The sequence below is a fragment of the Harpia harpyja genome, chromosome 10, assembly GCF_026419915.1.
Source record: "Harpia harpyja isolate bHarHar1 chromosome 10, bHarHar1 primary haplotype, whole genome shotgun sequence".
Taxonomy (NCBI): Eukaryota; Metazoa; Chordata; class Aves; order Accipitriformes; family Accipitridae; genus Harpia; species Harpia harpyja.
Window position 1 is genome coordinate 43493150 of NC_068949.1, and position 27738 is coordinate 43520887.

General features: G+C 41.2%; 1 protein-coding gene across 2 annotated transcripts in view; it reads right to left on the reverse strand.

Moving 5' to 3' along the window:
- The window catches only part of C10H10orf90 (chromosome 10 C10orf90 homolog), a 66040-nt gene that overhangs the window by 9768 nt on the left and 28534 nt on the right, over nt 1–27738 (reverse strand). Inside the window, exons 2-6 of one of the 2 annotated variants that reach the window (XM_052800122.1) lie at nt 24539–24633; nt 21275–22292; nt 7294–7578; nt 5058–5251; nt 3871–4069 (exon numbers count right to left, since the gene is read on the reverse strand). In XM_052800122.1, the coding sequence (XP_052656082.1) occupies nt 3871–4069; nt 5058–5251; nt 7294–7578; nt 21275–22292; nt 24539–24633 (1791 nt within the window). Of the gene's footprint in view, nt 1–3870; nt 4070–5057; nt 5252–7293; nt 7579–21208; nt 22293–24538; nt 24634–27738 lie in introns of both variants that reach the window. The other variant, XM_052800121.1, reaches the window with a different exon arrangement.

Sequence of the window (27738 nt, forward strand, 5' to 3'; positions counted from 1 at the left end):
AGGGAATATCCTCCGGTGGTGGAAAACTAATCGGATAACTAATGTTATTGCCAGTGCTTGCAGCAAGGATGCTGCAGCAACCTGCTCTGCGAGCACCTCGGGGTTGCACAGAGACACTCTACTCTTGCCCAGCCACAAATGCGCTTATAATCCATCCTTGGGGTTACCGTGTCAGGGTCAGTGGAAATTAAACTCATCAGCCAACCTCCTCTTACAAAAAAGACCATTGGAAAACGTATGAGGGTGTGCTGGCAATGAGCCCTATGAACCTCAGAGCCATAAAGACCTCTACCTCCACAAATCCCAAAGGCACAAAGAAAGAGAAAAAAAGAGAAAGGAGGAAACTATCAGACTGAAAAAAAGTAACCACAAGATCATACCCCGAAGCCTAGAGGTGCCATCAATACAATGCTGTATACTTAAGCAAGTTTCCAGGTTATCATTTTACCCTCCTGGGTTCTTAATTTCAGATGTTGTTTCAACGTGTGATGTTGTGTAAGAGCAGCTGGCGTCCCGAGACCAAGAAACCTGCAGGCAGGCTGCATTTGGCAGAGATTTTTTAAGACTAGCAGGGAGAACAGGAGAACCAGTAATACCAGTACCAAATAAAATACCAGTGGCTATGAGGACATGGCAAAGCAACTGCCCTGCGTGCACAGAAGTGTTAGGTGCCCAGTTCCCTTGACTTCTAATGAGGGCTGAGGTCTAATATCTGTTCTGGCCTTTATAAGTGACTGCAACAGACATAGGCTTCCAGATGACCACAGGAATGTCCATGGTGACATAGGGAGGACGTACGGCAGGTCTGTGCCCTCTGATGTCACCCAGTGCACCCCAGGCAGCTGGACCGTGCTGGAAAGCAATGGTTGGGATAACACAACACTGAGCCTCAGCCACCAGTCCCTGTCCCCAGCTTCGGTGTCACAGTCAGCTGCTCTTGGACCACGACCAACTCACGACCAGGCGTAGCCGGAGATGGAGGTGGCATTCAGGACTTTCTGTGTTTGGACCTACAGACACACCTTAGGATGTTTTTCCTTTTCTGGGCACTTCGTGCCCTGCCCAAATCCTAGGCTTTCTACCACTTGAAAAGCTGGCTTTGAAATACACGGTCAGGGACGAACCCTGCCATGTTTCCTTTGCTCAGCCAGCTTTGGCTGGCAGGCAGCTTTTGGTGTCATCTGTGCACGGGTGTGGTACACGAGCAGCCCTGGAGCTCTTTTTGGGAAGGGTACGGTCTCGGTACACCCATAAAAATGGGAGGCTGGTCCCAAGGGAAGCGGTGCTGCTCTCCTCCCTCACCATCTCCCACCCTCCCTCTCGCCTCCCCCGCACCCGCTCATCCCATCACAACAGCTCGACGAGCTGGATCGGTCGTTTGATCTGATAAAAACTCAAAGAGGGAATCCTAATTTAAAAAAAAGGTAAGTTAAAAAGCAGTGTCTGCTAGATCCAGCTGAAATACGGGGGCATGGATGGACCATGCACAGCGACAGAGCGGGCGGTGACGCTGCTGCTTGTGCCCACAGCCTCCCTTGCACCAGGTCGTAATGTGAAATGGCATCCTTAAATCACTGGGATTTTGATATCAACTACCCATCTCAGTAAATGAAACTGTGCTTGCATCCCTACCTGGACTACAGCTACGTTTTCCTTTCATTTTACTTTTGTTTTCTAAAACACAACACAAAGTCCTTCATTGCTTTAAAAGCACATTTTACAGGCTAAACTGGCTTTTCCAGAGAATACAGAATAATGAGGACAACAAACGATAACTTCTCTTCCTTCCAGCTTTGGGGGCAGGCAGAAGGGAAGGCGAAGGCTGTGACCCCGCCGTCATCAGCAGAGACATCAGAAGGATACAGGCAGCCAGTGCTCTTGGCGAGCACGAGGGGAAAGCTCTTGCCTCTTCTGCAAGAGGCGTTGCAACTAGAAAAGCTTGGGAGCATCTGTGGGAAACAGATCCCCCACTCTGGGACTCATTAATGATAGCAATCCTTCTGCACAATAGCGTCCACCAGGAGAAGTCCTAAAATACCAATTGTCAGGACTCAGAGCAAATTAAATATACTCAGTACACTCCTACAGAGCCCTCTGAACAGTAGCCTACACAGTTGTGCTTTATCAGGGATCTAGGATTTCCAATATTAATTACAGTTCTGCTTAAATAACAGACATGTGACACTTCTGTCATTATAAAAATAGTAAGATCTCACAAACAGAATATTACATGTGGCTACGTGAAGGCAGATGAGTTACAGCAACTAAAGATTCTCTTTAGACAAATTTATCTTTAATGACCAAGCACTAAAAGAGGGAAATGGTAATTTACTTGAATAATTAATGAATATATTTCAATATTATGCTTTTATTACTCATTAAACAAGCATAAAGATTAATCTTTAATTATAATATAAGGAGAAATAGGTTTAAGCCTTCATTTTTTTGTTTCGTAAAGTATTTGCAGAGTGGTTTGGGGGACTTTCGAAGACGACCAAACAAAGGGGGAGATATTTGCCACTTCTTCTGATATATATAACAAAGTCCTGGCCTGTGCCACTGCCTGCTGGGAGGGCTTGCTGGTGCTGGCGCAGAACCCCCAACACCCCACAGCAGCCCAGCCTTGAGAGATCTGAACCCAAGTAAATTAACTTGGATAATTGAAGTGGTGAATAAATTTTATCAACTCTTTAAAATATAATTCATGTTTTGTGCTTTCTTTACTTACGCTTTTTTAGCTCTTACTGTAAAACCTATTACGTATCTGATGGAAGGTAGACTCTGTCATACCACAACAAATGGCACAGCTGTAGTGATAGAAATTGGTACTCTCCAATGCAAAGCATGCCAAAAGCCCCGAGATGGGGACTGCGCCCAGCTTTCCTGCACCCAATCTCATTCCCCAGGGAGCAAAAAACATATACATGTTTCCCAGTGTTGAGGACATCAAAGATTTTCTTTCCTGCTCCCTCCTGGTGACCCATCTAGTTGTTTAATGTTTTCAATTGATTTACTTTTCAGTAGAATAAGATGGCTTCAAACAGCCAGGGATTTAAAAGGAAAATGTAAAAAGGAATGCCAACCAACCAAATAAATCTTTTTCTTTAGTCAACTGAATTAAATAACAGCCAGATGGCAATTAAAAAAAGAAAAGAAAAACAGAAGTAATTTGTTTAACATCTTGCGCCTAGGTAATATTTACAGAGGTGCTATTGGGAGGGAGCTGCGAGGGAGCTTCTCAGAGAGAACTGCTTTACTCACTGGATATCGAGTCTGTTTACCACTAGGGTAATAAGACAACCTAATCAACCTGAATTAGGAAATCACAGAGTTTAGATCCATTGATTTAGCGGCCTTGCATAGAGCTGCTGGGCAGACAAGCATTCTCTCACAGCTAGCTCACTGCTGAGGGCTTCAGGAGTCAAGCGGCAAGTCCACAACTGAAGCTGCTGAGAAGACCGGATTGGGGCTCCTACTCCCAAATTCCAGCTGTCCCCCTACCTGTCACTTCTCTCCCCAAACTGGTCTTTCTGTGAGCTGCGAGAGGTATGAAATGCCATTTATTGCTATCACCTCTATAACTAGCCCTAAGGTGTGTCATGCCGAAGAACACCACTGCACGTGAGAATGACAAAAAGTCCCCAAGAAAGTCTTCTACCACTGCCACGGACAACACCTCATCCCCACTAACCCGTCTCTGCGCTTCAGAGACTTTCTGCTTTGAGCATTAGGACGGATGCTGGAGCGCTGGCGGGGTGAAACAGGAGCAGCGGGTCTCATATTTTTTCAAAAGTTAATATGGAAATGCGATACACATGGCAAGATTTCAAAGACAGCTACAGACCTGTTGCTGGTCACCATTCAACTTACCGCTGAGAGGGTGAGGAATGGTGTATTGCTTTTTTTTGCTTGAAGTGGATGTTGAGGAAAGCTTGCAAACAAGTCCTCCTTGGTTGCTTGCGGGAGCATTGCTCTGCTGGGCTTTCCTCAGCCGGACCATATTTTCAAGTCTCTTCAGCCTTTCTTGGGAACGAGAGATGAACTGAGGCTTATGGATTTCTAGCGCTTCCTAAATGAAACAGAGAAACCGCTTCTTGGTTTTAAAAGATTTAAAAAGAAGAAAAAAATGAGGTATGCAACTAACTGGGTTCAGTAAGAGATTATCAATGAAAATGATTGCTCGTCTGTATGAAAGTTAACAATCTGCCTTCCCGTCTGTCTTGACTTCCTTTTACTGTTAGAAAGCTGCCTTGGTGTGAAATTTCCAGATCAGACAACTGAGAATTTCTGAAAAAAAAACCCCAACTTTCAGAAAACATATCCAAAAGGTTTTGAATTACGTGTTTTTAGAAGTTATCCAAATTCAAGTCCTTGATGTTTTGCCTATTTCCTTGTCTCACCCCATCGCCGAAGCAGCTTGTCAGTGACAGTTCACAAACTTTCCTGTTTATTTAGATTGTCATGCAGATCTATTCATGAATGATCCAGAAAGAAAATGCTTTCCAGTCAAAGGCTGCTTCAACATTTAGGAATGTCTTAGGACAGAAGATAGGAGCGGAGACTGGTCTGCAACACGGGCCAGAGGAGAAGGCAGGAAAGCACATCTGCTGCCGGGGCTTCGTATCAACCTGGGGTCACATCCACACCTACGGCTGCCGCTCGTGGTGCTGGAGGTTGTGCATGTTGGGGAAATTGGTAGTTTCAGGGTACAATTTCAAAAGTGTCTTTGGGAAATTTGTGAATCGCCAAACTTTTACCAGGTTCCTCTACAGGAAGGGCAGGTGGGGCTTAGAATGGGGAGCTTTGACAACCAGACAGCCAGACAAGTCTTGGCAGCTAATGCAAGCTACCAAAACTTCACTGGAAAGGAGAAAAATCAAGAAATGTGAACTTCTGCCCTCAGCCACTTCCCAGGGAACAAACACCATCCATTAAAAAAAAAGAAAAAAAAAAAGGAAAAAAAGAAAAAAAAGAAAAAGGAAAAAAAAATTTAAAATAATAATAAAAAAATCAATCCCCATATTAACAGTAACAATAACAACAAATTGATATTTTACCTGCAGCGTCTGTGGGGCTGGTGGAGTTTTCTCAGTCTGGGAGCCAGTTTCTGGCCGGGTGAGCACATCGTTTTTCTCTCGAGTAACATCTGGTGAGCGAGCTGTGGATAGTGTTACCCCGCTGGCTCGCTCCCGCTCATCCTCCTCCTTGTGCTCCTTTATTTTGTCACTTGAACCGCAGAATTCATAATCACCTTTGAGAGATTTAAAAGTTCATTAAGAGTGCATGGTTAATTTTTTATTGGGTTCTCCACCTCATTAGACATAGAGGGCAATTTCTGAAATAAGAATGCCAAGGTATTATTAATAGGCCTCATTAAGCAGAATAGATCAAATCTAATCATAGGTGCTACTCACTGCCCTGTGACACCAAGAGTATCTTTCACATTAAGCCAGACATCACATTGAAGCGTAATTAAAGCGCTCGGATGCTTAGCTCCACTGGTATTTGCTTCCCAAAAGCAAGACACTTCTGTAACACAGTTGCATCACGGAAACCAAAGGATATCACGCTGCGACTTGCAGTTTGAGTTCATTTCAATTTATTGCACGTATGGTAGGAAATAACATCTTGTTATGGACCTTAATCACATATCGTCTCTCTTTGACCATACTGGGACTTTCATAAACACTACTCTTGTTTTTTTCGTTGCTGATAATACGGTTTGCTTTCTATCATTTCTATATATTCATTAGCCAGTGGAAAGAGTCCATGAAAAAAATAATAAACAAAAGGTTAATGTGCATTATAGCATATTATTATGAAAGCTGTCAATTCACATTGAGAAAAAAAGATTATTTTCTACACTTATAATTAAGCTTTAATGCTCTATGACTTATACTCCCTGCGCAAATTAGGACCAAAAGAGGCTATGTGTTCAAAAATCAGAGTTGACAGATTCTCATTTAGAGGACAGAATTAATCCAAAATAACAAAGGAACTTCGGAAGAGCTCCATATGAACTATTTTGAAAAGTCACACTGGAGTACTTCTTCCTTGCCAAATAATTTGATTTCTAGAACTAAATATCTGGGAATAAAGCCCATTACTGTTTCATTTCAATTTTTGGTTACAATAAACTTAAAATATTTTCCTCTTTATGACATATTGTACATATTATATTGTACTTATAAAAAATATTAAAATGATCTGCGTTGGGTACATTTGCCTTATAAAAGTTTGAACTGTATTTCCTCCCTAATACTGTTCTTGTTACCATTTTGGAAAAAAACGTGAAACCTGTGAACATGAAATTAAACCGCTCGATAAGCCAGGTTTACAGAGATGTCAATTAACTTTATCTTTGATAGATCTCTGTGGCTGCTTTACTTTTGTAAAACTAAGTCACTTCCAGTTAGTGAAATGGCATGATTTAACTTCAGGCACTGAAAGCAGAATGTAGGCTTCTCTCATCTAAACGGGTGTTATATTCAGTAGCTTTATAGTCAGTAATGAAAAAGTTTTGCCTACCTGCCTACAAAAAACTGTAAGACAAAACGCTGTAAGAAAAAAAAAAAGGCTATATGACCACTATAGCATTTTTAAGTTATTCTTGGAGTAAATTTCTCACAAACCTATTGAAACTAAAGCTAAATTAATCTATAGCATATTAGCAGTTGTCTTCTGCAAAAATACATTATGCATGAATACAGTTGCTTGTGCCGTCTCCATTTTAGCTATGTGAATAAATGTTGGAAGTAAGACATCCCAACTGGTGCTGAACTAGAAGAAATTACATTTTACATGCTGAAACCTTGTTGATAATCAATTGTTAAACCTTTTCTTTTTTTTTTCTTCACGACAACCTCTCCAAACAAGGTATTTCATGCTATGCCTGTGCACCACATAGTTCAGGCTGTTGTGTCAAAAAAAAATAAAGATTGCAGAAGTGAAAGAAAGGTATCAGAACAAGGTTGTAAAAATAACCTCACTTCTGGTGTTTCTTGGTTGGACTGGGAATGCTTGACTCTGCAATTTTAATGTTTTTTCAAGATTTTATTGAATCTACTTACAAAGTAAGCCTATCTTTCTCATTTTAATCTTGTTTTCTATTAACCATAGCAATGTATACAGTCAGATTAGTTGATTGATCTCTCACCAGATGACTCATGCTCAGCACTTAAAGCTGGACAAAAATGGACTGACTTTCCATTATTTCACTTTTTTCTTTGAGACTGATCTCATCTTATTATTGAAACCATATTCCTAACAACCACAGTAGGATTTGTACCTTACTTTTTAGGAGCTGGTTTTGCCTGTGAACATTTTCTTCCGAGAGGTTTCTTGATGAAGCTTTTATATTGCACATACTACTGGAGACAGATTTTTTTGGTTTCAGGATGCCCTGTGCTTGGATCTCTTTGGATTTGGAGGTGTCTTTGCAGGGATCTCTCTTTTTCGATGAGCCATCGGTAGCAGCAACGATTGCCTTTCTGGATGCTGTATCTGGAAGAGAGCCAGAGGCTGTTCCGCTGCTCCTGCCCATGGTGCGTTGCTTCTTCTTGCTTCCCAACAGCATTTCTGTGAAAGACAGAAAAAACAACCCCAAATTCTATAACACGGGAACATTTTTCTTCTTAGTCCTCTAGTCCTCACAATTTTTATTTCCTGCAAAACTGCTTTCAGTCATATATTTTAAAAGTTGTAACTGATACAAATTTTATCATGACTGCCATGCAGCTGTACTGCAACAAAATGTTACCGATAGAAATAATCACAGAGGATACTCTTCATAAAAATAAACTGCCGTTCTAAATAATATATACACACTCCGATGGGCAGCATGGAAGGAGTCAAGATACCTCTGACAAAAAAGGTATGCTATGTGTCTTTGTCTTGTCTCTTATTCACTTGAGAGGAACATTTTAGATTGGTTAAACCTGGTCAAAATTATAATTACAGATCCAAGGGTGGCTGTGATGAAAACTGAGGTCCAAGTAGTTTCGCGATCAGGGTTTTCACCTCTCTGTAGTGGAGTGGCTGCCTCAGAAGCATCACCCATCTCCAACATTTCTAGTCCCTGTTCTACCTCTGTGCAAAGCTGCAGCAGGAACCAGCAGCAAAAAGGTCCGATTTGTACAAGATACGCTTTCCCCTGAAATTGTTTTGCTGAGAAGGATGTTGCGCAGCAGCTACAACCGCAGGACCCTGCCATGTCAAAAGCGACAGAGCTAGCTGGGTAAGCTCTGTGCTCTGCAGACCTTGACAGATGATTCAAGCTGACCACCACTACTGCCAGCAAAATCCTAAAAAACTGAGAGTGTGGGCAAATAAGCACACAGAAGTGTCCATTTTCCAAGGTGCATTTTAGACAGAGTTTTGAAGGGAGAAGAGGTAGAACGGTAAAAAAAAAAAAAAAATTAAAAAAATCAGGAAGTGAAATCCAAAGAAATAGGGACAGCATGGAAAGGGCATCAGGATCAGGAAGCAGGAGAGAAAGAAGGAGCAGATGGGAATTATTTTATGTCCCTATAAACCACTTGGCAGTGGTTCCCAGTAGGCAGGCACCCACAAGGCCGTGCACACAGTATGACTCTGCTCTGTCTTCTTAATCGTGCATAAATTGCCTATTAGCAGTCCTAGTCACAGGCTGACATGGGACCTAAAGATTTATGTAGATGGAAATGATCAATAGCTATTAAAAAATTCTGAAAGAAGGCAACTGAGAGATTTGGGAGGTACACGGGAAAAAAAACCCCAACCTGTTTCAGACCTAACCATAAACCTAAATAAACCAGGCAGGGATTGTCCCGTTTGATATTGTGGACATAAAATGTTTAATAAATGACCGGTGTTTCATGGCAAACACTTTTTAAAAAGCGGCCACATAATTCTTTTCTCTGCTGACTCATTCTCAGCAGCTGCCCCTCTCTAAACACTTCTTTCCAGTGTCTTGGCTGAGGACAGAAGGAAGATTAGAAGTGTTTTTCTCCTTTGATCCAATCCATGAGAATGGGTGAGACGGCACATCATGCTAGACACTTCCTTATCTCATAGTCATTAAGTAAAATTAGATCCTGCAGTGCTGTGCGGGAAGTTTTCAGTTCCCTTTCCCAGTCCTTAGTCCACTCACAATAGACGAGAAATATTCTTTGCCACAAAATTATTTTACTATGCATTTTAGTGATCTGAATGACTTATATTTCTTTTTGGTCATCCTTTTGGTATTTCTGGGGAAATCAGAGGCATTAAGGTACAACATCTAGTGTTTTCCCTTTCTGTGCTGATCAGAAAGCTTTTAACATCTTAGTTTCTTTCTACAAACTGGACTGACCATACAGACAGGAGTCAACTTCTCAGGGGATTCTCTAGTAAGGGATCCCTAAAGATCAGCATAGACAGAAAAATTAACTTTTTTCTAATTAACTTCACTGAGATAACTCCCATCCTAAGCAATTCCACAGGCATACAGAAAATCTGGTCAAAGCAAGGAAGTTCACACAGAGCTCCCAAATTCTAGGCTAGCATCCAAGCTCTCCCCCTTCTCTCTGGTATAACTTATTTTTCTCCTCGCTTTTCACACATTGCAAATATTTGCCTTATCTTTTGTCAAAACTTAGCTCTCTTCTCAGATGAAATTAGTTTTGATGCAAATACTCTCAACAAACTGGAGAGACTCTATCCTGCACATACACTCAGCTGGAGTTCATGCATATACAGTGATCTGTTCCTTCATTCCCTCGCCGATCCCATACATGCAGTTACACACTGTGTTTCTACAAATGCTTTGTGACATATAGAGGGAAAAAACATTGGGACAGATTAATGGGGTCATGGGCATCAAAGAGTGTTTGTGGGAGGAGGTAGAAACAGGCAGCATGGTAGGAGAAGATGAAGAAAGCAGCAGGTAGCATTAAGTAACTGCAGAGAGGCAGAGAAGGAAGTCTTTTCACAAAGGCAGCCAAGATACTAGAAGGATAGAGGGAAAAAAAAAGAGGGGAGCTAAGCCACAGAAAGAACTTGAATGGAAAACAGATTATCTCTTTAAATCATCTTTTAAATTAAAGTAGTTTACTGGCCAGCAGAAAGCAGAGACGAGAAGAAAAGAAAGTGGAAAGGAGAAAAGAGTTTCTGCTCAGCCAAGGCAGCATCACACTAGGAGATAATTTGCTTTCATATCAAGAAACGGTCTGTGCAACAAATGTGTGTGTTGCGAAGCCAAACAGCTTCTTCACTGAGGTTGTTAGACCGCTCAAACCCGTGTTGTGTCCCCAGAGAGGCTATTTGCTATGGCTGGGCATTGGTATCCAAAACTACAGAATGCATCGTCAGGGTGGTGAAAATGGGCTGCAAGGTAGCAGAATAAAACAGTGGAGACCAGAGTGAGTGAAGGAGTTGTCTGTAAGTCACATCTCTCCTCTCTAACATCTTAGAATATGGATCTGAACAAAAGAAAGAAGAGTTGCCTGGAGTATTCACACTCCATTTACTCCTAACTACCAAACTAGCTATTTGTGGATATTGGCTTCCAAGTGTAAGTACAGTAACCTTCAAGAACTGAGAATTAAGCCCCAGGAATTTTCTTACGTATAGTGCAAATGGAGACAGCCTTCCTTTCTGGACTGCACCCCTTCCCTGCCAAAAGAAATGCCACCAGTGCCATTCTGCCCATAAGGTCTGGGGATTCCCGCAAAGATGTGGATTGGAGAGAAAGAAAAGAAAGCCATGAACAAAACTAGGAATGGGGTCTAAGATTAAAAAAAAAGATGATGGCTAGTTCTTAGCATTTCACGACAACAAAAGGATGTCTAAGGAAGAATTAAAGCAAGATTCCTTATGAAATTCAGATATAAACCCACTGCATCCTTTCTGCATGAAAGGTGTCTTCCTTAGATCTTGTACTAATATTATAACTAAATCTTAATCCTTATTAGATTCACAGTATGGTGGGGATTTTTTTTTTTTTTGTAGTTAATTAAGGCAATAAGAAAAGGTGCAGCTTTGTTCTTGTCTAACATCGAAGGCAATCAGAATAATAATGGAGCCAATTTGGTAAATTCTTTCCTCTTACTCCCTCTTGAATTAACCTTTCAATTCCAAAGGTACACCCAGGTGCAGTCAATCCCCAGGAAAACACAACAAAGCAGACCAGACATGGGCTCCAAAGATCAACTCCCTCATCCTCAGAGCAGCTGTCAATTACCTTAACTAACGAACGCAGATGCAAATGATATTTAGAAAAAAAGAAAAAGGCAAAGGTACTTAAAGGTAAGATCACAGAGTTTCACTCTGTACATTCTGGAATCATTTTTAATATACCGTGTGGGGAATTAGGACTGTTACTCTCATTAAGACTATCTGGAATTGTATATCTAAATCCCCACGCACCGAACTTGAAATATATATGCCCCTCTGAGAACAGCTAGAATTGCAACTGGATGACTAGCAATATATGTTTTTTCTATTACCCCAGCTGAAGAAAGACTTTAAAACTAATGAACAAAGACATGCAAGTGTAATGCTTTGGGAGATACAGGAGAACAAAACTTGATGAAACAGAAAGCTGAATGACTCTGTTAATAAAATTCAGTGAATATAGACCCTAGCTGTAAAAATTCAGCTGCTTATAGGAGAAAAAGTTAAGGAACAACATCATAATTACATTTGGAGAAAAGTCATTATTGCCCTATGCAAGAAAGAAAAAGACAACAATTCAGTTTTTAAATAATGCCTTAGTGAAAACCATATGATATTGGAGGAGTTAAAAATATTCTGTAAAACCAGGAGCAGGTTTTCAAAAGCTCTTTTTTTTAAAGAGTCCTTGATCTCTGAGCAAAATAAGTATATTGTTTTACTGTAAAGTATCTTTTTACATTTTCCTCCCTCTCCCTTCAGGGGGTTTTGCTAACAGGAAGTGACCCTGCATTACAGCAGGTTAAACCTGCTTTTCCTTGAAACAGGGACAATTCAGGCAAACATACCCTTTTCCGTTGTTACTTCTTTTTTTTTTTTTTTTTTTTCACTTTACAGCGGGATAATGCAGCTTTTCATACTTTCGCATAACACTCTTCCTAGCGTTTCAGTGTGGATTTTTGACAATTCATGACAAAGTGCTGCTTTGGAATTGGCCAAAGCTCATTTTAACAGATGCACAGCACCACAAATCCTCCGCGACCACCAAGCAAGCCTGACAAGAGGTGGCTGGGGAAGGAGACACACAGCGTTGATTCACTGTGTGTCATTAATGAGATCAGACATCACCACTGTAGGTAGGCTTTACATTATAGACCACCTGCTGGTTTGGGTTTTGGGGTTTTTTTTTAATTTCATAAAAGCCCCATGCCCTGGGCTGCTGAGCTCTCCCAGACCTCCGTGAGGGGAGCTAACGCTGCCAATAGCCCAAGTAGAGAGGAGCAGCAATTAACAGTCTTTCAATGTAAGAAACTTCTACCTTCTTCGAGATTTAGACCCAGGTGGATGTAGGCGTAGGTTGTACAGAGCCCACACACGGCTCAAGCAGGCAAGCAGCGATCCATAATCCAAACCAAGACTCCAGCCTCCTGATGACAAAGACTGATGACTCAATTCCTATCATGAATCAAGTATTACCACTCCTAAGCCATACGATCTTAGATGTAAGTAAACAGACCGCATCATCTCAACAGCCTGGTAACACAGAAAAATGGAAACACTGAGAGCATTGACAATATTATTAGTTATTTCAGTGTTTGTCAAGGGATGGAAGATAGGATGGATAATTTATTGTTCAGATCACTGCCAAGGAAAAGACATCACTTTTAATCAGTCAACAAGCTGCAGTCAGCAAGGAGTACTACAAAACTCAGATGTTTTTACTAAAATTTCTGCTGACCAGCAGTGAAACCTATGTCCCTAACCGCCTTCTGATGTTTGTCAAATGACTCGTTTGCAAGAGGCAGTGTCAGCCGCTGTTCAGCATTAACATCCATGGAAACTATCCGAATTGCAAAAAATCCTGACAGTAGTGTAGCTCTTCCCATGCTCCCTGATCCAAATGCAATGCTTAACGAGGTCTTGGATTTACCTTTCAATAAAAAACCTGGGGCTGGATCCTGAAGGACAGGGCTGGACCACGTCCTCAGCTCCATTCCCAGAATTGTCAAGACCCAAAGTCGAAGCAAGTTTGCAAGCTTGAACTGAGAGAATCAGCCAGACTGTTACTCCTGATGAACATGTCATTGTACCTATACTAATGCTTCTTCAAACAGCCCTGTCTGGTGAGGCTAAGGCTTAATTATCTTTGCTATATCAATAACACCTCAAGCTAAGAGTCTAGATTAAAAAATTATCTCTAACAAAAAAGGTTGGTTTTTTTCTAGCTAGCTCTTTTGTTGTTTTTTTTGGCTTTGTTTTTAATGGTGTTGACAGCTGTGAACACATTTCTCAGAAGGATGATGCTTTCTTTTTGCAAAAGCTAATATTTGACTGTAGAAAGTTGTACTCATTTAAAAGAGAAAGCTTATCAAGTGTACCTAAGAGCTATTAGGCTCCAAACCTATAATCAGTCCAAAGTAGGAAGAGCCTCTTGATGTCAAGAAACAGCTTGTTTACAGAAGGCTTTTGGCAAAATTAGTGTAGTCCGACACTTGGCTTCAGAGCAAACAATCCCATAATGCAGCTAATCAACGGCACCTAACAATAAGTCTCTCAGTGGTGACTGCCAATTTATTTTCTCAAAACACTTTGCAAATAATTAATCAAACTTCTCTCTTGGTGTTAAATAAGGGAACGCCACTTATTTCAGGGAGCTAATGGGTAGCAACATCCTACTCGGGACAGGATGTGACGCACCGACGCCGACTGCGCATGGAGAGGCTTGGTGGAAGAAGACCGTAATTTGCAATGAGGGCACGAAAAAAAAGGAAACATTCCTGCTTGGCACCTGCAGGAGATCATCTTACACTCTGATCACGAGAGTGTATTATTGCTGCAGAATATTTTAGTGGTCAGGAAATAATCCACCCGCATGATTTGATTTGCCTGCTTGCACCAGTGGGTTCCCAATACCCAGCTGGTCGACAATAGCATTTGTATATTTTGCTAACATTTTTCCCCTTTGCTTCCTATGTGCTGGGACAGGCTAAAAGGAAAAATATTCCCTTTTCATTAAACCTTTCATAATTTGGAGGTTGTCAAGTACCTGGTAATTATTTTCTCATTGAAGATAATCAGCCTTAGATTTCAGACTCATGCCTCAAATCATCATTGTTTTTCTTGTCATGCCTTTTTGGCCGTGCTATACCAAAGCCGCATCTTTAACAAACCCAACACTCTCAGAGAACTAGTCCTTAGACTGAGACGATCTCTGTTCATATTGTTAAGAACCATGGAAGTGGTTATTGAAAATACTTTGAAATTTGCTGCTGCACTTTTGAGACATTGTCCGTAACATCCACATAACAAAAATCTCAGAGTTAGACATCCATGTTTGCATTTCAAGGATGTCATGCTAGAAGCTATCAGGCACTATTGTAGTGACTCAAGGAGTAATCTGATGCAGTATGACTTTAAAAAAAAAATATTCAGGATGATTCAGAACATTTAAATGGTGATTTGCAGGGTAAGAAATGTATCGACCACTTGGTATTCTCATCATGTCAAAGACACCTAGGTGTTCAGCTCTTTCTGATAATTTACCGCAGCCAGCCTGAGCCAAGTACTCATTTCACAGACTGCAGAAGAGTTGCTCCAGGTTTAAACCAAGTGTGAATAAGGGGAAAATGAGGCCCTTTACTCCAGTGGCATTATGCGGTCACTGAATCCACATAGCCTATCTCTTTCTCTTAATCATTATTCTAATGTTTCTAGTATTCAGTCCTCCACTGCTTGCCCTGAGTGCTAATGAGTGATTTGCCCCCTCCAGAGTCTTTCACTTCAAATTGTCTCACATTCTTACCAACTCTTGACAGCTCAAGATAGAAATGTCCACCCTGAACAAGATGGAAAACAGCAGAAAAAGCAAACCCTTAACTTTCACATGCCAAAACAAAGAAAGCTGAACTTTAATTTGGATCTTCAGCAGACAATATGATCATCTTTGGGAAAATTATTCTAATTTATGGGTGAAACTCATAGAAAAATTATCCATAACATCATTAACAGGGCAGACATCCTTCTGTCTCCAGGGCCCTCCAGAGAAGAGAAGGCATCCCCTTCCTTCTAAAAATCAATAAAGAATCTCCAAGACAAGAGGAGGCAACTCCTATTGCCCATGACACAGGTTGGGGTCTGTCTCGAAGGCTGGCAGCATCTTCCAGAGTCACTCGTAACTGAGGACTGCCAATTCCTCACTGAGTTTTCAACATCTGTAAGGACCGACTCCTCAATTTCTCAACATCTGATACAGTACATGAAGGTCACATTGCAGTGTGACACAGACCCAACAACACAAAACGTCTAGACTAAGGAAAATTGACAGCCTCCTCCATTTTAAATTTATACCAGATGAAGTGAAACATCAAAGGAGCTCCTTTTAATGGGCTTTTTGGCATGTGGTCCTTTGTTCTTAACAAGTCGGCACCAGCTGCTATGTCCATAATGCCAAGTCAGTAACGTCCCTGGCCAGATTCTTGGCTGATGTAAATCAGTGTCACTCCTCTGAAGGCAGATATTTCTATTGGTTGACATCAGCTGAAGATTTGGCTCCTCATCCTTAGCAGGTGCAAGCTAAAGTAAAATCTTCTGTGCCATATTTCACATTTCTGCTGTCTTCACCATCACTACTGCTGTACACATTCTCAGGCTGGAGAGTTAATTAGCATCAGCTGTAGCTACTCAAGTTTCTATACAATAAATTCCATATTGTAAGGAACAGCTTTCGTCTAATTATATCTTGTTCATGTATATATATATATATATATATATATATTTCCCCCACACACTAATCTTGTACTCTGGGTCATTGAGTGGTGACTTTCCCATAAACAGAAGATGAGGTGAGAACACCAGATAGGCCACATTCATTCATCGCAATATTTCAAATACTATTTAATAATTGAAAGTAAATACTATTAATAGTCTTCAGTCTTAAGATAGCCTACATTAGCCCATCCTGATTACCATGAGTATATATTAGTTTAAAGGTGACCTAAAAATATTTCCTTGATATACAAACATCCCAAATACCAGGGGCTTTTCAATGTGTATTTAAAACAAAAACATTTTTTTGCTTTGCAGGTAGCAGCATATTGAAATCCCACAGCACCAGCTGTTCTGATTTTACTCCAGTACAAGTGTGTATGTATATATATATATAGACATGCACACTACATAAAAAAATTAAAATAGTTCTTGAAACAAATTAAAGTATAGTTATTTACCCTTTCAGCACTTGTTAATAAAACTCTTGTTTAAGAAGGACGCAGAAGCCTATAATCATCTGGGGCCATTCAACATCCCAAAAGCCCAGATCCCATCTCAGTTTTTCCCATTCACTGTCTTGGGTTGCTTCAATTAAGTAAATTATGCTTTCAAGTCACCTGCCACTCTCTTTGGGAAAAAGTATGAGCAACTACAATACCAGCGCTCTGATCTGTCTTGTTCACTGATTTAAATGTGTTCTTCCCCATCTTGAGTGCTTCATTCCTGAATTCTGCAGGAGAAGTGATGCCGGCAACCCGGTCCCCCCAGACCCCCTGTGCCGGGGCTGGTTCCCAGTGCCCGCGCTTACTGCCGCCCCTGCTCACGCCCGCAGTCACTCCCATCACCGTCGCGTCATATTCGCCTTCCTTTGCTGACTCATGCATACCTCATAATCCTGATTTCCCTACTTTGGGGTAGTTTACGTATGACTGCGATTCACGAGACGCCCTTTTGCCGTCTCCCTCCACCCTCCTCACACTGGGTGCCGCATCCTCCGCATCCTCTCCGTCTCCACGTAGGGCTGCAGGAGCCAGCAGGGCACCTACCATCCAAACGGGATTGACATTTGTCTCCACCTCAGCTATTCTTCCTTAATAACCCTGCACAGCAGTTTTGGGCATGACAACAAAAGAAAAACAGAAGTGTAGATGCTATAAAGGTTGAAGTGTTAGCAGAAATTATTCAGGTTTATAATATAGCTGAGGTTTGTGAAGGTGCTCAGGCATCAAGACGTTTACGATTATCTAAGCTTAAACAGATAAATTTAGATGTTGGCATTTATAATCTTTCATAGTAAAGTGATGATAATGTTTAATCAAGAGGTCAAAATGAATATAAAGTTGTCCCATTTTCTTCTCTTTGCCCCTTTTTAATAATTCAGCATAGAGCCCAGTAGGTAATAGATTGTAAAAGATGGATGGAAAACTAGATATTCATGTGGAATATATTCTTCATGAAAGGTAGGTGAGAAATGAGGATTAAAAATGCTCCTGTCTTTAGCAGAAACAAGACTAATCTCTTCATTTTTAACTTACCTTGTATTTATGAGACATCAGCTACAGACAGTAAAGGAAATTGCAGCATTCACTTAAAAGCAGTGTTAGCAAGTTCTGACAGCTTGTTAAAAGCCATGACCGAAGGCAGGGTGATGCACATCCATCACCTGTGACAAGGACTTCATGGAGTTTGGCCTGGGCTTACCCTTGGTCATACCTCTGAGGTAGGTCGTGTGGCTCTCAGTGGGTTGTTTCACATTAACGGGTACACGTTCCTTAAGCTGCCCAAGGGATTTAAATACTGTCCGCTCATTAAAAATAAGCACAATTATGTCCTACCACTCTATGTCCTTCCACAGTTCAAGTCTGACTTCACATGTAACACGGATTTTCCAGCACTTACAGTCCAATTTCTTGCCAGATAATGGAAGTAAAGTACCCAAAGCAAAGGAGCCAGTAGAAGATACAGTCCATAGCGGTGAAATCACAAGATCATATTCCATCCTTGGGATGCTATAGCATGAAACATGGCTTTGAACGCTAACTGAGTCTGAGAGATTTGGATTTCTAAGTATAATTACCATCCGGAGCATAGCCCAACATTTACATTTCATTAATATTCCTAAAATATCCTTTTCATATGTGGCACATTGTGGAAATATATACCTCTGGAGATTATCTGGACCAACCTCCTGCTGAAAGCAGGGCCTTAGATTAGGTTATCCAGGTCCATGTAAAGCCAAGTCTTGAATACTTGGATTTGAACGTGAAATAGTATGAGTAATGCTATAAGTAGAGTCATCATTACTTTAGTGAAGCCACATGAAAAATTAGTAAAAAGACACTCCAAAGAGGCCATAACTCAACTGGCCCTATAGGAAGGAAACAGCAAACCTGGCCCCAGTACCTGTAAAGCAGAGAAGTATTTGGGTGCCCATTCCACTTCAGATCCTAATAAGGCAGCCTATACATCCTGGAAACTACATTTACAGATTTCATACAGAGAAGTCTAGCCTCGAAAGTAATTTTTCTTTTTTTTTTTTTTTTTTTTTCCTTGCCATGGTGATGTTATTACCACTTGTATTTCTGCTGGCAGGAAGCTGTTGCCTACAGCTGCAAACTAATATAAACTCAAACTTTCTGGGTCATCAGAAATGTGATGGACAAAGTGCTCTCCGCAGTTCCTTCATCCATAAGATAACTAAGTTAAAGTATTTACACAGTGTCAAAATTTGTTCACTGCCCCTTCTTTGCTAGTTCTTCCTTCTTTTTAAACATTTCATATCACAAACATTTCATTGCATAAACATATAGCGCACCAAAGCTTAATATGAATGGATTTGAGCTAGCATACATCGGAGGAAAAAATATCTAAAAGAATTGGGAATCTGGAATGGTATAAACAACTTTGCTGATGGGGTAGTTATTTTGCGGTATTCATAAAGCAGCATCTTGCAATACAGGTCTTGTAATATTCAGCTGTATACACAGAAGTGCCACAGCAAAAAGCAGGAAGGCAACAGTGTCCCATTATAACTTTCTTTAGATATTTAAAACTACTCCAGGAAAAAAACATATAACAGGCTGTAGCAGATTTGCACCAGAATGGAGTATTGGACCTTAGAGATCACTTCTCTGCCTCTCTTCACCCATTTTTGGAACCCAAGGGAACTCACTTTTTCATTTTCTCCCAGGTTAAAATCATAGCAATTGCCTTTCATTTTAATGAGCAGTGAGGATGTCTCATGCATTTAACTAAGTTTCTTATGATTTGTCACATTTAATGGCTGATGGCTATGCAAGAGCTCATTACTTTGGGGATCCTGGAGAGAAAGACTGCTGTTTTGAAGCATTTTTCTGGCTGTTTATACAAATTTCACACAGGAAAGTTGTAGTAAGCTGATAAACACCTTCTTATATATTACAAAGGGTGTGATCAAGAGAAATATGTATCTTTACATTCTACATTATTGCTTACACAAAAGGTGGAAGCAGTTAAAAAGGTAACACTTCCCATGTTTATTTACACCTGTATTCTTGTGTATACAAATGGTGGAAGTCCTTTTTCAAAAACCAGTATTTCTCAGCTGGTTACCTCACTTATTTCCTCTTTTTAGTAAAACTGTGAAACCAAGAGCAGTGTCCTATTTCACTTTCTAATTACTTCTAGTAAAAGTGTTTCCTTCATGGCCACCACTGTATCACCAAGCCCAGGGAAGGCTCAATATTATTCTAATCCTTGTTTCTGTGGTACATCACAGAGAGACCTTAGATGGTGTTGGACAAAGCCTTGAATACATAATTCTTCCTACAGAAACTTCAGGAAGACGTTGTTATTTGAAATTAGGACGCTATGCAATGAAGTCCAAAGCTGAAACGCTTAATTTGCTGGTGCCAGTCAGCGGAAGGTCCTCACCAACCCTCACCCCTTTACATTTCTCCCCCTAAACCCTTTAGCACCGGTTGGCATCTCCCCTCTCCCGCTCCCCGCTGTGCCATCTCCCCTTCAACAACAGACAACCTGGATTACGCTTAGAAACGGAAAGAAATATTTTATTTCAGGCTTTCTTCAGCAGCCAGCCTGAGGGGTGCTTCACCCTACGGACCCACGCAGCTTTCATTTAAGGGCCTGGCTCTGGAACTACTGACACTGCCGGTCTCTCTGTGGAAAATCCTGGCTCTGTGGATAATTTTCTTGAAGGTTAAAGCAGGAGGCCTCTGAATGAAGCAGTGCCTTCTCAGCGTTTGCACCGTGACAACCGCAGGAGCAGTCCCACCGATCGCAGGCACGGGAAGGAGAGTGCAGCGGTAACACCAAGGTGCAAAGGGATGGGGCAGCCCGGGTTTTTGTACCTTGTCCTGCCCCTGAGACAGCACGCAGCTTCTCATCCTTCGCTTTTTTCCCATTTGCGCACTGGGAAGATGAAGGTACAAACGAATCTCGGGAAGTAGCTTATGTTCATATACTGACCCTTAGATCACAACGGCCACATAAGAACGGGGTAATTGCAATTAAATGTAGCCCAAGGTCGCAGGATACATGGGGGGTAAGTTTTAACCTTAGTGCTTTTGGTAAAAACCAGACTCGCTCACTGACATTCTTCCCATCCACACTCCCTTCCTGGAGAGTCAATAAACTTAGCTGTGGTTATTCAAGTGCACTGTAAAATAGCTGCTACAGCCCAGTGCAGCAGAAGCTGTACCACTCTGGGCATGAAGCAATCCCCACGGTACCTTTCCCTTCCCCGAGCGCAATGTTGCAAAGAAAATTTTATGTTTGCAAAATGCTTGGAGATGTCTGAAACAAATGCGTTAAAGATTTGCAAACCATTTACCTGGAGCCATTAGTTATAAAAGCCTAGGCTTATTACTATAGCCTTCTAAATAAAAGCTGAAAAGAAGATCATTTTTAATTGCAAGGAGCACAAAGCCAAGCTCAGTGCAGCCATCTCCTTCTTAAAAAAGAAATTCAGCCCTTATACAAACAAAGACCTAATTATTTTCAGAGGCTAAGTGCTTGCATGTTGCTGGGAGAAAGAAAGATAAATCACAATTATAAATGGTTAAAAGTAGAGGTTTAATGCAGAAAACACAGGCAGAGCTTTCTGTATCATCTGATGAGCAGCATGCAACACTAGCATGGCAAATATATTCATGGTAGTCCTGGAACTGAAAATGTCTGGGTTGTGCTCTGACTCACCGTGCCTTTGCAGAAGCGAGGATTACTGTTATCTGCTCACATAAAATCATTGTGGTGGGTCTGTTCCAGCCTGAACCTCTGCTCCACCAGACTGAGGTTTGTGGAAATTACTTACCTGCCTCATCGCTTGAATTAGGAAGCTGGAGAGAAAATGTAGTGTGATAGCTGCCAGACTGCTTACCATCATCTTTCTCTGTTGTTGCTACATTATTAGGTCCTCTGGGTATATCCACAAATGCTGGAAGTTCAGAGACAAAGACACTTTGCAAAGGGTATTTACTACCCAAATAGCCTTCATTTGTTTTCTCTTTATTAATTACATTATTTTCTCTTAAGTGGGCACTCAAGTTTGATCTGAGTGGAGTCTCGTTTTCTCCTAGGAGCTTTGTTTGAAATATCGCCTCTATTGGCTCTCCATTAGCTATGCCATCTACTCCATCTGCTGTTAATCTAGACGAACTGCAATTTATATTGAAGGACAACACTGATCTATGAATTTTTTGGTAGTTAATTCGAGGTTGGTCAATGCATACATTGAGCGACTTGTCTAAATAATAGATGGTATTTGGACACTGCTGAGAAACCTGAAGGTGGACACATGAGGTGAATGAAGGTGGTACTCTCTCTCTCCCATCACTGCTTTGAAGACCCACGCCGTTCTCCTTGTTTCCAGGGTCAAAAAGCTGTTTTCGTGGCTCTTCGCCTAATTGTGAGCAGGATTCAGAAATCTTTAATGGACAGGCACGCTGGTTTGCTTTGCCTGGTGGAGGCCAGCAACGGAAGGCAGCAGGGACTTTGCTTGAGGTTGGGGACATGGTGCTGGGCTCTTGCGCAGCCCCGCGTCCACGTGCTGGGTCGCTGGAGCCCACAGCAACACGCCTGGCAGTAATAGTTATGGAGGCAAACCCTTTCTGCTGGTTTTGACACTGTTTTTCCTCTGCGATGGGAGAGTCCAATGGAGACGTGGCATCGTCTAAAGATGCTTGAATTTCTAATCTGCTGGGAAGTACCATAAATACTCTGTTAATGTTGACTGAACCATGGTTAGCCAAAGATTGCTTTGTGTGATAAGCACTGGGCTGGGGGATCATGGACTGCATAGGCAAAGCGGGCCAATTTTCTTTTGATTTATTCTCATCAGTCATCTGTGAAATGACTATCGGTGAAATCAATGTTGTATTTTGCGATGACAGAGATTCCTGCAAACGAAAAGATTCAAATTATCAACGTACTCTATTATAATATATGTAACTGTTTCTCATGTTCCGTCTATCACACCAGGCAGTTTTGTCTGAGATTTCATGTTAACTTTCTATTCATACTAACTGTTTTGTCACTTAAAAACACAGGCTCTTGAAATCAGCTCTGAAATGCCTGGGAAACTTCAATGAAAACCTTATCACTCTGGCACAAAAAAAATTAAAAATGTGTATTCTATACAATTATTTCAGTATTTAACCCATTGTCGCAGTTGGGATTTGTGGCTGCTATGTTTGTTTAAAAATGGACATGTCAAAGGCAATTGCCAGTTTCCGACTCTAAACTGCTCTTTCATGATGGACTGCTGGAATTTAAAATGCATTTAAGTATACTACATATCATTATCCTGAAGGTCCACGTGTGCCATCACATGCTGCAGAGGACATGTGGGCACCAGGGTCATGACTGCTCTACAACTTCACCGGCTATAAGCATGGATAAACTTCTCCATGTTCTCTCCCACAAAAGTGATACAATTACCTATAAGGGCTCCGGGTACTATTTTAATTCATTAGTTCCCTCTTGCTTGTGATTACTTGGCGGCACCTATCAATGATGTAAAACCACATATGTCCAAGAGTGATTGACAGTGGCCCAGATTCATTTTTCCAACCGTGACAGGAAACATCTATCTTGATAGACCGTACATTACTTCACTCGATGTGACAAAGGAGGTGCTTTTACGTTAAAGCTAACCTGAGTTTAAAATCTCCTGCTATTATTATCCACATGGCTGGTCACATAAGTCACATGCAATAAAGCATCTGGCCTAATCTCATTGCTGCTGTAAATTGGCCGATTAGATTGCTCCTGCCCTGTGTTCCTAGATCTCCCTATCCTAATAGAAAAAAAAAAACCCACTGAACTGGCATGCAAAAATCTGAGGATTAGCTTCATAATGAAAGCTCATCCAAGTTCATTTGGAGTTTAGGTGCCATTTGCTAGCTGTACTGCTCCTGCTTGTTACAAATTCATCTCAGTCATCTCTGGGTGTCTATCATCCGATAATCAATGCCAGTACTTGACAAGCATTTCACAAAACATAATATTCTTCTTCCTCTAGGAAGACTATGTGAGTGACAGGGTTGTGACCTCCTGGGTGCCATGGTCATCCTTCTCAGGGCTTGGGTGCCGGAGTCGGGACTCGGCACCAAAGCCCATGGGGAAAACCATTCCTGTGCTCCTGGCCTCCATGCATGGAAACAACACAGAAAACGGGCTCCTTTGTGACTCTTGGGAAGGCTGATTTGGGGACCCAAATAGGTAGAGGTAGATCAAGAGTTTATTAACGAGGTGAAATGCCAAGTAAATTTTATCAACTCTTCAAACCAGCTGCCTGCGGTTTTGACAATTCAATAATTTCACAGCCCCGGGGAAAGCGTTTTCTTCCTTCTTTGTTTCTTTCATGCTTTGTAACAACATTTGCCTCATATTTTCTGCACTGCATTTACTTCTACCTACAGGTTTAAGACCTTTGCATGCCTTCCAAAACTCTCAACTTCCCCGAGATTTCAACAGCGCACCAAAAAAGAATGTTCCTTGAAATACTTTATTTTGGATGCATCTCTCATACTCCAGTAGTTAATTTGACATTTATTTCTTTTGTTAAGGGCTGCACAGATGGAGACATTCTGCAAGAGTCCAAAGGCATGTCAAAAATGCTCCTGATTAGCTTCAAACTCAAGCACCAATATTTTAAATAATTTACTTTTCTTTTTTCTGCTTGAGTATATGTATTCTTCCTTCCTCCCAGTCTTTGGCAAAGAAATGTATCTTTAAGGTTTGACCCGCTGATCCTATACTCATTGGGAGCTTTCAAGCTTCGCTGCATCTTGTGAAAAGAAATATGCACTTACACAAAGTAATTGTGGTGAACTGAAAACCTCAGGCTTTATCTTGAGAACATGAGACAGAGTGTAGTGATATTTGGGATACCACTTGATGTAGTCTCCTGGCACGTTTTTAACAACTTCCCCCCCCCCCCAAAACATGCAGGTTTTTCCCCCTCACCAAGAGCTCACAGAATCACAACATTTAGCCATCATTTTATTTGGCTTTTCTGCTACTTAAGCTAAGCCTAGCTAAACAAAACCAAATCAAATACCCTGCTCAGCAATCAGCGACTGTTTTTTAAACCTGAATGCATTCTGCTGACTGCTATCTAAACACAATTTATTTATTTTACCTTGGTAGAGCTTGATTTTCTCTCCGCAGCACTCTCCCGCTGAAGGCCCGTGCATGTCCTCTGACCGTCAGTGCCCCATTGCTTTTGTGTCACTCCTGGGGAAAAAACGCAGAGAAAGTAATATTATTTTCAGTGTCCTGGAGGCGATGAGTTAGAAAATGTGGGTTTAAATGGAGACCAAGCAGGAAGGAAAGAGCTACTGTAAATGATCTGATTGCCCTGGGATCTGGTTATCAGAGGGATCCTGTTTCTCCCTCTTCCCTCGAAACACCCCTGGGACCCTGTTGCGAAAATGTGTTTGTGGACAGTCTCACAGTGTGTTCAGGGCTGATCTAAAACTTGAATATGTCTGCTTTTCACTTCCGTGGCTTCAGGCGTGAGTGTGGAGGATTCGGGGAAGATAGGAAATGTGGATTTTGACAAACGTCACTTTTGTCTAGTCTGCAGAACTGGGAGCACAAATGAGCGCATTAATGGGCTGCATGCTATGAGTTTGATTTCGTTTGAACTAAGTCACCTTCACACTTAAAGAACTACAGTAATTTTAAATCATATTCACAAATTCTATTACATCATAACTTTTCTAGTTCAGTGATACTATTACATCAGTACATCTCTCTCTGATTTTGTCATCTTTTGTTTTCTGTGAGCACTAGCCTGTCTGCAGCTTTTTACACAGAGCTAACTTCCATACAACATGGAGTCTGGGCTATTGCAATGATGCATTACATCTGCTGTCAACAGTTTTGCCAGAAATTACGTTACTTTCTATTTTGTAATAAGCGTCTAAAATTAATTTTCAAAACTTCTCTGTTTGGGCTGAAATCTCTTGACATTACTGGCTGTTGCTTTATAGCAACAAGTCACACCACTAGTAAGACCTTTTGTATTTTTTTTCTTTCACTTAGGCAGCCTGCCACAGGACTCGATAATTTTTTACTAAGCAGAATTTCAGTTTCCATGTAACATTATATTAACAAAGGAATATAAATCAGCTCCACTTTAAGAAGTGTTCATTAAAGCACATCCACCATAGCAGGCTTCCTGGCTTCATCTCCGTGGGTGCAGCTAAGGAGTAGAAGAAGAAGAGGGGGAAGGTATCAGGTCTATCCCCCAGCGAGAGATCTCCTTGAGTCCCACCACAGAACAGAAATCACAAAACACTCACGGGAGGTTTGACGAACCTTCTAATTTAATAAAGTATACTTTAATGCTTTACTGGCACAGCTCCAAGATGCCAAGGCCACTGTGTATATTCATAGCTGGCATAGCTGTTTGCTTTTGTCATTGAGCAACAAAGTCCTGAGCAACAGAGAAAACAGCTGGACTCATTAGCCACAGTACGGGAAAAAAAGAGAATCCAGAAAATAGCCGGAGCAGGGGGCCCACTAGACATTTTTTGGCAAAGAAATAATGCACGGTTGCAATCAGTGAAAATGCAAAGAACCTGATCTAGCACTGGATCGTGGTAACTGCTGGCACAAAACAGGGGCGGGATGCCCCTGGAGCCTGCTCCTCGCCCTGCTGTGGTACACAGTGAGAAGGAGGTGCTGCGCTTTCCGTGAAGGACAAAATCCACCTGCATCCACAAGCAGTGGGATGGGGTAACTGCTGGGTGAGCCCTATGGAAAGGTTATTTTCAGTGTATCAGTAGTGCGATGAATTACATGTGAATACCTTCACAATGAAGAGCTGCTACATATGCTGTCTTATTTACTTTTTAAAACAACTGAATAGGCAATAACTTGCAGAGAAGGATAAAGGAGAAATTCTTGGATTGAATTAAGGCAAGACCTCAAAAAATCCAAACATTTGATAAAAAAACCATATGTAATTAAAGCGACAACTTCAACTAAGTTATCAATATTTTCCTCGAATGCTTTATAGTAAGAAAACCATAGTTGTCTCAGATCAAGCTGGAAAGCTACAACAGGAGAACAGCAACTTGTGAATGTCAACCATTGCACAAGGAAATCCAGAAGGCTGGCCGGAGATAAATCAGATCCAGAGAGGCATGTTTTGCCAGATGGCCTTTCATGAATTTCATTCAAATGTATTTTGGGCACAAGAGAAAGACTGAGTACTACAGGGTCAGACACGAACAAGTTGTCAAAGTCCACGCCGTAGATTACATATAAGTTATTCTTATCAGAGTAACCTCCTGTGATTAGCAATAATCTGTAGGTAGGACCTTCCAATTTCCCTTGGAATAGATTGGTTAATTCTTGCTTGTCTAACTTTAAAAAGTAGCTGTTTCTGCAGCAGGAGAGATAGAAAGAAGTGAGGTGGGAAGAAGAAGAGGAGGAAATGTTTATTTTCTTTGCTAGATCATCCAGAGTGGAGTTTTGCATTGCATTTTGTACCATATCCCGTGCAATGACATTCTCATATTACTATGGTAATCCTATTGTTGGAAAACATTCAAACTTTTGCCAAGTCATTTAATCTAGTTGCTAAGATAGATTAAATGGCATTGGTGACAAAAGCTCCGGTATTTTTCATGATATTATTAAATCTATTCTTGGAAGCTTCACATTTGTTAATTCATGTCAACAGAACAAGCAAAAAAACCCCCAAACCTTTAAAAAGAGCTTGAATCTGTGCTTGAAATGAAGACACTTCAGAGAGCACAAGGGTTTAGCTGAGATGTGTCACATACAGAGTTTTCATACAAATTCTCATTGCTGACAAAACACATTGCACTGTTACTCTTGTTACACAACGAAATGCAAAGTTCAGTTTTTCCCTGGTGCGAAAGCATGAAAGAAATGGCATTTCAAGTACTTTCCATCTCTGTGGGAAGTAGGAGAAACTTATTTTTTATGCGAGTTGAAATCCCAAGGATTTGTTTAACCTCCCCAGACCTTCCCTTCCCACCACGACGCACCTCTCCAGCTTACAAACAGGAGATGCGATGAGGAGTAGAGGAGCAATTGCTGGCATATGAATTTTGTCCTATTACATCTTCACTCTTTTTATTTTTTTCCTCACAAATACTGTTTGTTGAACCAAATGATACGCTCCTTGGCAAGGCATCTGGACATCCTGCTACAGACCAGGGTTTTCCTAATTACGGAGTGCAGCTGGAACCGATTCTCCCAGTCTCGAGTGCCTGGATGTCTGCCTCGGGCCAACTGGCAGCTGGCTCAGATAATGATTCAGAAAAGATGTACTTGTAAATCAGCTTGCTAAAACACAGA